The 14410-nt window shown below is 36.1% G+C and overlaps 1 protein-coding gene across 2 annotated transcripts in view; it reads right to left on the reverse strand.

Annotated features, from left to right (window-relative positions):
• Positions 1-226: 226 nt before the first annotated feature.
• fam49bb (family with sequence similarity 49 member Bb) overlaps positions 227-14410 on the reverse strand; it is a 54641-nt gene continuing 40457 nt past the window's right edge. For both annotated transcript variants that reach the window (XM_079601700.1, XM_079601701.1), the window contains exons 4-12: positions 12830-12951; positions 12050-12155; positions 7795-7934; positions 4395-4472; positions 2774-2890; positions 2604-2683; positions 2344-2470; positions 2077-2147; positions 227-1069 (exon numbers count right to left, since the gene is read on the reverse strand). In XM_079601700.1, coding sequence (XP_079457826.1) covers positions 1006-1069; positions 2077-2147; positions 2344-2470; positions 2604-2683; positions 2774-2890; positions 4395-4472; positions 7795-7934; positions 12050-12155; positions 12830-12951 — 905 coding nt within the window. In that variant the 3' untranslated portion in view covers positions 227-1005. The remainder of the gene's footprint in view (positions 1070-2076; positions 2148-2343; positions 2471-2603; positions 2684-2773; positions 2891-4394; positions 4473-7794; positions 7935-12049; positions 12156-12829; positions 12952-14410) is intronic.

The following is a 14410-nucleotide window of genomic DNA, read 5'->3' on the forward strand; positions in this document are numbered from 1 at the left end:
CTATAGATTTATTAATATTTCAGGATATATAAAAAATTCAAATAAAACCTGTTTGCTTCAGACGATCTTGTGAATAAGCTGCACTGTTGATCAGACTTTGTGCCAAAATTCAAACATGACTAGTTCTGCATAATGCCACAGCTTAATTGCATAACACCAGATGTGTGCCAATCATTAGCATACACTTTAGCAACACCGCATTTGAAAAAAAGTAAACATTTCATAATAAAAATGAAAGCATTTTATTTCCTCTTAAGATCATGTCATCACATCTGACACAGATTACGATCTATCACAGTTTTTGAAAGCTAGTTTTCAGATCAAAAAAGAACAAAAACAGAAAATAACACTTAAATCAAGAAAGACTTAAATCAAGAACTATAAAAAATATAAAACTTGAAAAGATCTATCAATTAATCTCCATTTTTAATCTCCAAGTACCATTTCAAAACATAATTTAAACTTTTCCTTTACACAGAATGAAACAGACAACTGAATTTGAAAGATTAGTTTTCTTTTAAATAGAAGAAATGTAATCATTTTGCCATGCAGTGGATGTAACATTAAATATTAATTCAAACAAAAATAATATATTTCTCTCTTTTTATATAATTGTGTGTATTTAGATCATATAGATAATATATAGATATTTATATTCAAGTCAAAACACACCATCCCTTTAAAGGGAAACACGCTAAATTAAAACATTTACCACAAATATAATCTAACAATGCTTTCATAGCTGCCATCAGGAGCATGGCTGTCTTTTAGGAACATTAAAAACAAGGGATTTCAGCAAAACCATTTTGGCACAGAACATAACGCCAGTAGCATCTGCTTTGTAAAAAGACAAGGAAAGATTAGAGAAGCTGATTTTTTTTCTGTTTCATAAAAAAAAAAAAAAGGAAAAACATTCTGTGCATCGCTTTAGTCCAGGAGAGAGAGTGTATGTGCATCTCCTGAGCATTTGCTTGAGGCCAGTGGTGTATGTCCCAGAGTTTGTTGCTACTGCAGCATGCTTTTAATGGTCTTAGTGGTTGACTCGTCATTAAGATGTTTTGTTGTGTACCTGCACAGAAGACATTAAGTATTAATTATATTTGCTGCAGTATTTTGCCACATCTTCAGCACTGTTGCCAAACAAGCATTATTGTTCAGCAGAGCATAATCATGATCCAGGATGCAAGAAAGTGCATATCTTGCATAAAGTGCATATCTCATGACACTCTATGTGGAATATTCCTCACATTAAGCCACCAAAGAAAATATTAAAAATGTACGCTAAATGTGTCTTCGTGGTTTTTGTAACAAGTGCAGTTGTGTGATGGATGATGCTGAGAGTGACACAATGACAAGTACTATTTATCATAATATGTAAATGAAAATCTATATAAATTATGACTTATTTTAAAGGGGCTATAAGTAAACATTTTTATGTATTAATCGCTTTTTTTACGTATTAATCAGAGATCTTGAGCAAACATATCCACGTCACTATGATCAGATGCTTCTTAACTGCTGTTTTCTAATTGCTGTCATTTTTGTTGCGTTTAGTTTGTTATTGAGAGTTATTAGAGCACATATTTCACAATAATTTAAATGTTGCTCTCAGCAGAATGGACAGCATCTGGATGTTTGTTAAAAGTATATAGATGTGAAGGTATTTTCCAACCTTTTGACTTCTAAGTGAAGAAGAACAAAAATGACTTTGTCGTGAGTATGTGGGGACCTTGAATCACATTCAGTCTTTTGTACGTTGCATATGCACGAGTGCGAGCACGAGCAGCAAGTCTCTGGCTAGTTCACATAAAGACCACCGGTGTCGCTGATAATAATAATTTATTTGAACTTAAAATGATATAGCATTCATTATTAGTATAAAAACATATATTTAAATCATTATAATTATTTTTGTATTTTAAATTGATTTAATAACAATTTTTTATCATAAAAATGACTTTATAAAATCATTTATAAAGAAAAAATAAAAATAAGGCAAAATAGTTTGTAGTAAACAAGAATGAAAAACTGCAATGGAGAGATTTACTGTGAATGTTGGCTTGTTGAACACAGTACCTGAGAGCATTTAGAAGACCTTCCACACTGTTTGGTGGCTGATCTCTGAGCACTTTAATGCAGCCTTTCATCTGTTTGAGAGGGAAAAGCCATGGTTAGAGCGGCACAGTAATGACAGCACTGAACCTCATGAGTCATGACGCTGCGAGAGAGCCATCACCACGTTTTCTAAGCACTATGATTATGAGTCAGTGTTAGTGCCTGGAGGGAGGGGAAAACAGTTAGGAGATGGGTTTGCAAGTAACGGGAGATGATGGTTTCACTCACGTCTATTTTGGAGGACTTTGCGAATGCGCCGACAGGATGGACGTAGTCGTAAAGTATGATGACCCCGACCATGACACGCAGACAGAAGGAAACGGTTTCATCACTGCTGAAGCGGCTGCGATACTCTCTATATCCAAACCAAATCAGAGAATAAGCCAATTATTTACCTCCCAATTTCTAGTGGATTGATTCTACTTTCTTTTTTAATAGACTGCCAACTTTATGGTGTCATCAGACAGATGAGAAAATGGCAGACTTACGGGGTTTCCAACATAACTTTGCACACGCTTGCCATGGTGCTCAATACATCTGTGGTGTTTTCAATGGGCAAGTTTTTATTCTGTTGGGCAAAAGGCAAAGAATTAGTTATTCTTTTTGAAAATATTTTTTGAAAATATCACTGAGAATTGATTTGAAAAAAAATTGTTACCTCGGAAACAAATTTTGTTGTGCCATCACTTAATGTCTTCAGCATGGGCGTGGCATCAGCATAAAAAAGAGATATCCGATTGGCCAGCTCATTATTCACTTCATTTTCTCCCTCTGCCTACATAGACAGATACCAAAAACATTGTTAATGGAGTTAAGCAAAAAGGAACACTCATTTTATTTTAAGAACAGTTTAGAACAGATTTTTCTTCCTTGCCCGTTTCTCAGAAATTGTCACAGTCAATGCCTCATGAAAATGATTAATAGTAGACCATAAAGGGAACAATGTGAAGATGGATAGGCATCAAGAGGCTTTTTCTCCTGTGCCCCAATTTCTCAGGTGACAAAAATGTGTCAAAAATGCTAATACATTATTAATGTACTGCATATTAAAAATTAGTCTGTCAAAAAAAAATGGATGGATGTTTCTCAACCCTTTTGCTAAATGGGGAGGGAGTGTATATCAGCCACAGTTTTGCAACTTCACAAAGCTGGCATTATAACAATTGAATATCCTTCAATACCATACGTCATTTTGGTTAATGGGATAGATAGTTTCTGTGGAGAAACCGTGAATTGGGAGAAAGGTGGGAAAAGTGAAGACACCCCCAGATCTAAACATTTCTCAAAATGTGATGTGATATGTTATATGTATTCTCAAAATGTGATAAATAATTGAAAATATTTTCAGTGCTATGAAATCTGTCTAAATCTACTGATTTAGCGGTTACTTAAAAACACATTTCATAAAAGTAAAAATATCAGTTTCAAAATGGGGACAGTCAGACAACAATCTTAAACTGCATACACCTGCACATTCTGGTGTGTCAAATCTAAAAATATTAAACTATAGTCTAAACTGAGGTTAGTGGCAGATGTGAAGATGGGTTTCCAGAGTGATTTATTTAGCTCTCTTTCAGAAGTAGGGCCCCGGGGAGCCACAGTTGGGCTTCTAAATTCAGTCTGGGAGAATATGAGGGGAAAACCAGCGTCATTTCACTAAACAAGGTATGCACACTGCATGGTGTCCCCCAGGGCTATGTATGTGGCCCGCTCTCAGATCAGATATTTAGTCCTAGGAGGGCAGGACGTCTCTGGGGAGGACAGGCACAAAATCTGACCACAGATCAGGTGTCACACTATATTGGTGCACCTCAATGCACTTCAGTGAGCATCTCAGAACTCACTCGCTCTCCCAGTGGGAGACCATTTTCTGTTTGGGTCTCAACAGTCCCCTGAGGGCTGGTGTGTGCAAGTGGCTGAGTGCTTGAGTTTTGTGTGAGAAAGGAAAAAGGAAGTGTGTTAGTTGTATGGCAGGGGTTTAGATAAAATCTAAACCCCTTTGAGTTGCTTCAAATATGTACTTTTAATTTAAAAATTATAATATATGTGAGTGTGTGAGTGTGTGTGTGTGTGTGTGTGTGTGTGTGTGTGTGTGTGTGTGTGTGTGTGTGTGTGTGTGTGTGTGTGTGTGTGTGTGTGTGTGTGTGTAAAAAGTTAAATGGGGAGAGAAATGTAGCACAGGAAGATGAAAAGAGAAAGAGGGAAGAGGATGAGAGAAAAGACTACAAGAAAGTCATAGCAATAGAGAGGTGACAGTTTCAATTCTTGAGAAAACTCACAGGAACGTTATTGATCCTCATGCGACTTAGGGTCCTCCTGTAATAACTGAAGTCATTCTGAATAGCAGGATTTGTCATCTGAAAAAGAATGAACACCAAATGTACGGTTTAAAAGGGTTCTCTTTTTAAAGAAAGTGATACTTTTATTCAACAAGCATTAAATTGATACAAATATTATAGAAATCTTTAGTAACAATATTTCAAATAAATGCTGTTTTTCTGAATTTCTATCCATTTAAGAATCTTGAAAATATATTGTTTTAATAATTTTTTTTAATCAAAATAATGTTTATCAAGTATTAATAATATTAAGTATTAATTCAATAGTAAGCAGCCAAACTGTTTTCAACAACTGTTGATTTTTTGTCTGCAAGGCGGAAATCACAAGAAAAGTAATAGCTCATCTCTCAGAGTTACACAATGAAGTTTAATACTCAAAGTCATGGGTTTAAAAACAACCGTAATTCTAAGTATGAACAATAGTAACAATGATGCTTGCTTTAACAAGAACCATTAATACAAATAAAGTGTGTAAGGCTGCTTCAAAGGGAGGCAAATCTCCAGGAAATTGCTGGTGGGACAGGACTGAAGTAGACAAATACAGGCTGGTAGCCTAGAAGGCAAAGCCAACTTACAGGATTAGCTAAAGCTTTACTTAAATGACTAACAGTTCCTTTAGGTAATCAGAGCAATCTTTATCTGTCAGGACCAAGACTGTCTGGGACCCATGGATCCCCTATTGAAGTATTGTTTAAACCTGAAGAGTAGACTCGTAGCTTGTGACAGATGGATAAATATGATTTAATGAAGAGTCATGTTCAGTTTAGGGTTGGGTGACAAAATTTGTGACAAAGGAGGGGGTGATAATCAAGACGACAGAGGAGATGGCTGAACGAGACAAAGGTCAGGGTGAAAAACAACCTCTTTAGGATTTGCAAGAGCAGAGGTCAGCTATAATTATCCCAAATGTTCAGTGAATTTTGGACAGATATAGTGATTAATAACCCTGTAAAGCCTGAAATACTATATCAATTAATATTCAGAAAAATCTAATTATTTGAAATGGAACAGTTCAAAAAGTTTACATAGTATGTGTTTTTTTGTTGAGCATCATATCATATCAGGCTTGTACGGCTCATATAGTATAATATAGGCAAATATGGAGCTTACACCTCAATTGTATTCAGATGCCCAAACTAAAATATGCAATTTTGTACAGTTGCTGTAATTTATATGGTCAGGGACCTAGATATTGGATAGGGGGGCGCTGGCCAAAAAAAGGTTGAGAAACACTGACTTACATGAAAAGCATATAATTATGAGTTGTCACTCTATATCTCCCAATAATGTCTTAAGATTATATTTAAATGCTTAGCTTTAAGAACAAAGCTATGTAGTTTTTATTGTTGGGGCAAAACATATAATGCAATAAAATACAATGATAACCGAGATCTGAAAGTCTGATGTATCATATTTAATATATGTTTACATTATTATTATTTTTTCTAAAAAGGATGTATGGATAATCAAGTAGACCTAAGTTGCTTCAGTCCAGTAATTGTTGAACTTGAATCTTGAACGATTGATAAAAATATCACAGCAAAGAGACACATGTACATGTGTTTACTTGCTACTTGTATAAACTATCAATCAGAGGGCATGTGGCAGATTGTGTACAACACGTTTTTCTAGCAAAGATATTAATTATACAGATAACTCTCAGATTAAATTAAAACAATGTTCTCAATTTACATCCTTGTCCACAAAACTAATGCAGTGCTGGTATTCAGTCCATGAACTGTCAGACCAGACAGATAGACCCTTCCTATCCCATCCCTGCAGCGTACGGCACTACGGCATTGGCGGGCTGAAGTAGGTCACTGCGCCAAGCTGAGAGGAGGGCATGGTTGGATGGAGGTTGGCATGCCACCTTACACCCCCTACTTTCTCACATTTAGCAACCCCATCTGGGGGGGGGGCATTTTAATTGGGACATCCCAGCTCCATGCCGCAGGGCGTCGGGGTGTATGTGAATGCTTGCATTAGAAAGAGCAAGAAAGGCGCTAGTGTTGGTGCTGAGACGAATAAGAAAGCGGCTAGACGAAACATGACTTGATTTTTTTGGACACATAACCGGGACAAATTAGGTGGTTTACTGTTCAGTCATTTAGGGTTGTGTGAGTGTCTGAGCTTCTGACATGGTCAGAGGAGTGAAAGTCAGAGCACAATTTATGTCGTCTTGACATAAGCACTTTTAACTGTCCGTTCTGCATTATAAATTTGGTGTAAAAGAAACAGCAGGTGTTTAAGCCGAGGATAAGAGAATGAAAAAGAGCCAAAGCTCAAAAGCTTCTATGATCTTAAATGTCGATAAAGGTTCGGCAAGCACCTGAGGGAGCAAAAACTGGCTGGTGCTATTGGAAAGTAATTATTTTCTCATTAGCTGGTTTCTAATCACAATTAGCATGCCATTAGTGAGAAGGGGAAGCTTGTTAAGGCATCACATCCAGGTCAGTCTCCTCTATCGCATGGTAATGTGTAATAGCAGGCTGCATGTTCAAATTCTGCTGACTTACATGATGAGCTCATATTTTAACCATGCATTTCATTTGACTAGAGAAGATTTAACTAATGAAACATTTATACTCATTGACATCAAAATGGGTGAATCACATGGAAAAAAGGTTTAGGTCACATTTAACCGCAAAAAAAATAAAAGGACATAATATTTTACATAAAGAACTTTAGGTCCATTAAGATTTTTTTCATATTGAAACATTATTAATGTATATGAATTATTTTAATGACAAGAATTAGGGATATTTTTTTTTACAAATACAGATTACCGTACCACATCCGAATGTTTTCATTGTTTTAAAAAAGTTTTAGGTTTAAAAAAAAAAAACGTATTATTCTCAGAAGCGATTACCATTACCATGTTTTTTTTTAAAGTCAGTATAAATTAAAGGGCAATATAACAAAAACTACCATGATGTATGAATATTTTATCTTTTTTTAATTATAATGATAATGATTTAGATGGGTGCAATGTTATTATCATGATAATACATACATAATTATAATAAATACAAAAGTTAATGGTTCAACAAGTCTTCATTAAAATATAATTTCTTATTTCTATGACTCAAACATGTTATCGAAAGGTTTTATGAGACCCAACTGACATGACAATTGAATCAGCTGTCTAGTATCAGTGCACATTCAATGCTAAATAAACATTTAAATGAACAAGAATTTCAGATGCAAATTTATTAAATGGGTGATTCAGTGAAAATAAATAGGATTTACTTGTATTATGCATTATAGTTTTGATGTATGCAATGTTTGCACACAAAAAAAAGCTACAAAGAATGATTGTTTATTGAGATATGGTCCTCACCTTGAGCTCATCAAAGCGCAGTGTGAAGTGTAGGATCTCAGCGAACTGTTTGGCGAGGGCCTGCTCTCTCTCCAGATGCTGTGTGGGGTCATCGTATGTCTCACTAGTGAGTGCTCTCAATAGACTGTGCAGAGCTGCTTCTGTAGAGTCACACAGGGGTCAGTTCAGGTTCATTTGGTCCTCACGGGGTACAACTAATGGTTCCATACAGTATAAGATTCATTTGAGCAGCTTATTGATTTAATAAATTACTTATAAGTAAATGGTTCAAAATTATATATGAAAATATTGAGTTAAATATAAATTCCGGCAAGTAATTAGAACCCATTAATCTGACTCATTCTGAAATCTGAACAATATACTAATATATTTCAGTTTTATTTAACCTTTTGAATAAAACAACCCCAGAATAGAATGCATTTGGCTGTATGTCAGCTTTAATACAATATTCACGTTTACTAAATGGTCAAACACACACAAAGTACATGCTAAGAATATGCGATATGCTGGCATATTGATTCATACTGCCTGCAGACCAGCAACAAGAATCAACTTTGGCAACAAACAACATAAACATCTGGTATCATACATAACCTAACAAACTAATAATAAAGGTTATTTAAGGATAAGATCATAACTGTTTGCTCAGATGCACACACATACTCCAGACTACACAAAAGGCATGCTCTTCCATAAGGGCCTAATGTTCTCCTCTAACACATGGTGATGTTCTGAGCCCCAGTAAATGCCTCAATGACTTAAGAGGCTGTTCTTAACCCACAGTTCCCATTCTTATTCTCTCCATTACTTTATTGAGGCAATACAGTACACGGCAGCATGTTAGAGCAATTACATTACATAAGAGTCAGTCCAGCAGCCATAAACAAGTTTATGGTTGAGGTACAGTATGATCTCAGTATGTCCACATTGACCCAAGGTCCAACTACTAATTAATTCTGATCTCAATTAGTCTTAAAATATACATATAAACAAAACCAGACAGAGGTGCCTTTGGAATGATTCATCGTTTGCTGTTTATAGTATTGCGAAATTGCTCAAGTAAGTCATACGGCATCTTTAAAGAAAGCAATGGAGAGAAAAAAGCAATGGTTGGGCGATGCGGCTTTAAATCCATGCATCAACAACAGTTGATGAACAAGTGAGCATTCAGGTTAAGTCTGCTCTAAAAGTCTAAACAATATTGAGGGTTTTCAGCTTTATTTTTATTGGCTTGTTTGGAAATTGCAGCGATCCTTCCAGTCTGAAGATAGACAGAGGATAGCTTTGTCAATAAACCTATTTTTTCCTATATGGCCCTGAGAAACCAAGAGATTTCGAGATGTAAAGTTTTACATAGTCAAACCTGTACAGTCATACAGGCTCCTCTTACAGCGGAACGTGAGAGAGAGAGAGAGAGAGAGAGAGAGAGAGACGGGGGGGGGGGGGGGGGGGGGTCCAGGCTGGTGACTCAAGCGGCAGCAGTATGTAGAGTAAATTGAGCAGATTTGCCGTACGGTAATGACCTCCATCTGCTTTAGTCAGCTTGGCAGGGCAGAGGAGCTGATTAAAAATGGCCGAGGAAGCACACTATTCTCATCCCAGTCAAAACAGAGCTAGACACGAGCGGCTTTTAAGAGTGCATGCTGAGAATGGAGCGTGAGGACGGCAGATGAGAGGAATGGAGGGGTGGGGTGAGGGAGTTCACGTCACATCTCATCACATCATGAGAAAGCGAGAGAGATGACGCGAGATACGCGGGCAATGTTAAAATGATAGATATATACTGAGGAATGACAGTAGTTTAAGATGAACCAGTTGACTTTCAAAAAAATAAATAAAGAAGTTACAACTTCAAGAACTAGGTTGCAAAGGTTGTAAATACATTTAATTTTTCCAGTACATAAATTATTCAAAAACAAAACGTTAGTAGCTTATATTAAGTTATTTTTAGAGTTTTTTTTATTTTTATAAATATTCATTACATATATTAATTATTATTTCTCTAATACAGACAGCTTCATAGTCATATGAAAGAACTACATGCCAAGTGATCAGTGTAGATTAGCAAAGCATGTCAGGCATGAGAGCTCGCGCCAAAATTAGTGTTCAGTGTTTTGGAGCGGAAAGCGCGGGAAAGCAAGATGACCCAGTTCGGCGAGTTATGTAATGTATGGCAGACACTTGGCAAGGGGGTGCGCTCATTGACTACTGGTTCAAAAGCCATTATATTGATTTAAAGGGCAGGGCTTCAAGGGCTTCAGGGCTTCAGGGCAAGACCACCTTCAACCCACTTGGTCTTATTAAGTCGCTAACATAACTGTGTTTTGATGGGCAAAACAGCTAAGGAAGCCATTAGATATCATGATCATTTTTGTCAATGCATTTCAGTGAGAGGTTTGTATCATGTATAGCATTTAAGCCCATCCGTCAGCTAGTGTGCTACCCCAACCATTGTTACCCAGTGTTTTGCGTGAGATTATGAAAAGAACAGCTGTGGTACTTCCCAGGGGCAGCTCAGGTGTTAGTGTGTTTGCACACAAAGTGTTAGTGTGTATTTCATTTGTAAGACGTTTACAGCTTAAAAAACTCCCTGAAACGGATACTGCCAAAGGCTCTTAAGCACATTGAAAGAGACGGTTCCCCTACAAATGACAAAACTGTATGTAGGGCCTGCATGATAAATAAAAAAAACTAAACTCACGATATGCCGTAGTAAAATGATCAAATCACAAAGACTGTGATTATTACTTTATAGTCATATATGTGATACATAACCACCAAACTTTTAGCCACATTGTGTAGCCCTACAAACAAGCACATCGCACAACAAACTTTTTTATTATTATATTTAAATTGCATTTTACATCGCAGTCTATCATTTTTCATCAGAAAATCACCATAAGGCAATATTTTCAGTATAAATTGCTTACTTCTACACAACATAAGAAAATATGTAAAGTTTTGTGTTTATACTGATTCCTTGTAGACGGGAAAAATTAAGACTATTTCAACAGTACTTATGGTGCTTTCTTGACATTTTTTGTAACTCTGTCCCCATTTGCTTTCATTATATGGAAAAGAGCAGCCTGGATATTCTGTTAAACATATCCTTTTGGGTTAAATTGAAAAATCATCAACTCGAATCACATGAGGGCAAGTAAATGACGGCAGATTGTTCACTTAAAATGTTGCATAGCTACTAGGGGTGTAACAATACATGGTTTTATCGAGATATGAAAATGCAACGATATGTATTGTTGATGTAAACGATATGACTTGTGATATAGAGTTTTATCCAAGGCTCAGCTTACTCTATTTATAAGGTATAGGCTAATTCACCCCAAAAATTTTTTATTCTGTCATCATGTAGGCCTACTCACCCTCATGTCATTTCAAACCTATAAGATTTACAAACACAAGTGAAGACATTTTTTTATGAAACCTATTTCTGTAACCTATTTAAGTCCTTTACCCTAAAACTTAAAATATCCAAAAAATGTCACAAAAGCATCGTAAAAATAATCAATCCAGTGGTCTAATCCAAATCCAAGTCTTGTGAAGAGACACGATAGCTTTATATGATGAACAGATTTACAATGGTGTGCATACTGTAGTAAAAACAGACACTCAAAGGCTTGAATGACGTGTGAAAACAACATGAGAGTGAGTAAATGCAGAATAGAATGTTTGGATGAACTAAGCATTTACAGTTTTGGAATAGTCAGTTTGACATGCTATTGATTGCATTGACCACAGAAAGGCACTCCTCAGAGTGAAAGCGCAAACATCCTTTAAATCACCATATCACATTTAGTTTTAGCATTATGATTATTCAAAGCGGTTTAGATAGTTTATTCTTATATATAGTGCATTAATAGCGAGAGAGACGGGACATAGCGAGCACGGGGAGAGTCTGTGTAAGAGATCCAACGAATGCCTGTATTGAAAGCACGAGTAATGCGTGAGAAAAAAAAATTAATTTATGGAGTTTCAGTGACATAACTACATTAAACTACTATATATATCGGTAATGTTGAATATAATGTAGACTAATGCAATGGGGGAATATTGGTGGGTCCTGATAATAATACAATAATAATAATATTATTATTATTAATAATAAAAATCTCTTCTTAATTTTGTCTTAAAGTATCATGATAGTATCGTATCATGAGTTCAGTATGGGGAGTTGTATCAAATCGTGACATGAGTGTATTGTGAGTGTAATAACTACTTAGAAAATAGGCTATTATACCTAATCTCTGTGAAAATTGGTAGAACTTCTTTAGTTTGCCTACTAGTGGCACCACAGCAGCCCACGCCTGGTCTTGTAATGCCTCGTCATTAGGGTTCTGGATTGCCTGAAAAAACAAAAAAACATCACAATAACAAAACATCTGGCGACTTCTAAATAATGTTTCCACAAGTCTAAATGGAACATTATTTTATGACATCATGAGAATTGTGAATGTGGGATGAAGCTTTTAAATGATGTGCTCTTGAGGCGGGCAATTTGAGGATGTAAATGATGTCAAATTCAAATACACAAAATGTTTAAAGGTTTTTCCTTTCTTTTTTTTACATTAAGAACATCTAGTTAATGCTTTCTCTCTCTACCTCAGTGTGCCTTTCAATTTCCAAATACATGTGGCTCATTAAAATAATTACTGAGTGTGCTGACATAAAAGGAATGCACCGTGTTCTATTGAGCAAATTAGAAAAAAGAAATAAAAGAAAACATTCACTTTCATTCTGCAGAAGACGCCAGTCCTTAGCAACTGTATCTACATAGCAACAGTATCCGTGGCAACCAGAGTATCAATCACACTGACACTCACTCGTACAGAGGCGTGATTGAGCGGAGCAGAGAGTTTCAAATCACGCAGACACAAGATGAGCTGCTTTAAAGCCACTAATATTGTTCCTTCAACTCATTTGGAGTCAATTTATTTACTCAAGGAGAGAAGTTTTACATGAACTACTGTATGTATGTGCATACGTAATATGAGTCAAACATAACAGATCTCGCTTGTACCTCTCGTATCTCTTGGCCCGCGCCTTTATATGCCTGTAGTTCGTCAAGTATTCCCAGAGCATCCTTCAGGACCACATCCACTTCTTCCCACGTTTCACGCTCTGCTTCTGTTGGCTGGGCATCTGGAGGTAGAGAGAGAGGTAGAGAGGTAGAGAGAGAGAGAGAGAGAGGTAGAGAGAGAGAGAGAGAGAGAGAGGAGAGAGAGAGGAGAGGTAGAGAGAGGTAGAGAGAGAGAGAGAGGTAGAGAGAGGTAGAGGGAGAGAGAGAGAGAGAGAGAGAGAGAGAGAGAGAGAGAGAGAGAGAGAGAGAGAGAGAGAGAGAGAGAGAGAGAGAGGAGAGAGAGAGAGAGAGAGAGAGAGAGACAAGAGAGGAGAGAGGAGAGAGAGAGAGAAGAGAAGAGAGATGAGAGAGAGAGAGAGAGAGAGAGAGAGAGAGAGAGAGAGAGAGAGAGAGAGAGAGAGAGAGAGAGAATAAATTAAGTCGACTTCAAGGTCTTTAATCAAAAGGTCTTTCAAGGTCACATTTCGTCAATGTCTGACACATTAAGAGTGAACATACTGTATGCAACTCATGAACAGGAATCAGAGCTTTACACCTTAGAGATTGAGGCAAGGATAAAATGAAGGATAGAACAAAGAAAACGGATTACTTAGTGACACTTTGTACACTAGATTCAATCCTATCCTGTTAAGTTGCTGATACTATGGGCAAATTCCACTATCACTGTGCCCTACCAACTACAAATAGCGAGTACTCTAAAGGAAGGAGGGTATTACTGTAACATTTGGTACATCATACACATTTACTACCATTTAAAGTCAAGGAGGCTTTTTTTTTTTAAAGAAATTTATATTTTTTATGACTCATTAAAAAAATAATATTTATCATAAAAATAGTTTCTTAAACGTTCTCTTAATATATTGAATAAATTACATTTTAAAATGTATTCAAAAATAAAAAAAAATAGCTATTTTAAACTAGATAAAAACATAAAAAAGATAAACATAAAAATAAGACAAAAACGTTAAAAAAAAAGTTTAGAAGAAAACAAAACCTGCGCTCTTACTAATAGATTTGTCATTTATGTAGTGCAGCGATTTTCACTTAAATCATGTTCCACGTATTAGAAGATTATTACAAAGGCAGCTGACATTGAGGGAAGATTTTGCAAGCTTTACTTGCAAATTATAATTCCTGTTCATCAATAAGGTGAGAAAACCAGACCCGTTATAAAACTTATTCAAGGGTGTACTATCCAAGTCGTAATCCGATCGCCTAGAGCAAGTACACCCTAACAAACCATTTGTTAAGTGATTTGCTTGCTCACATTGTTTGGAATGTTTCTTCCTGTAGTGCTCTTCAAAGTTGCAAAAAAAAGCATCTGAAATTTGCCCATAACTACAATCAATAAGTTTAAACTTGGAAGATGAACGTTGCATATATATACAGTGCTATGCATAAGTTTAGACACCCATGCTAAAGTTGCCTAAAAAGAGGAATAAAAAATCATCTTTTGGAAATTTATCTTAATGCCTTAATTTAAAAAAATGAGGAAAACTCCAACCTTTAAGGACACCAATT

The sequence above is a fragment of the Phoxinus phoxinus genome (genome assembly GCF_949152265.1).
Source record: "Phoxinus phoxinus genome assembly, chromosome: 24".
Lineage (NCBI taxonomy): Eukaryota > Metazoa > Chordata > Actinopteri > Cypriniformes > Leuciscidae > Phoxinus > Phoxinus phoxinus.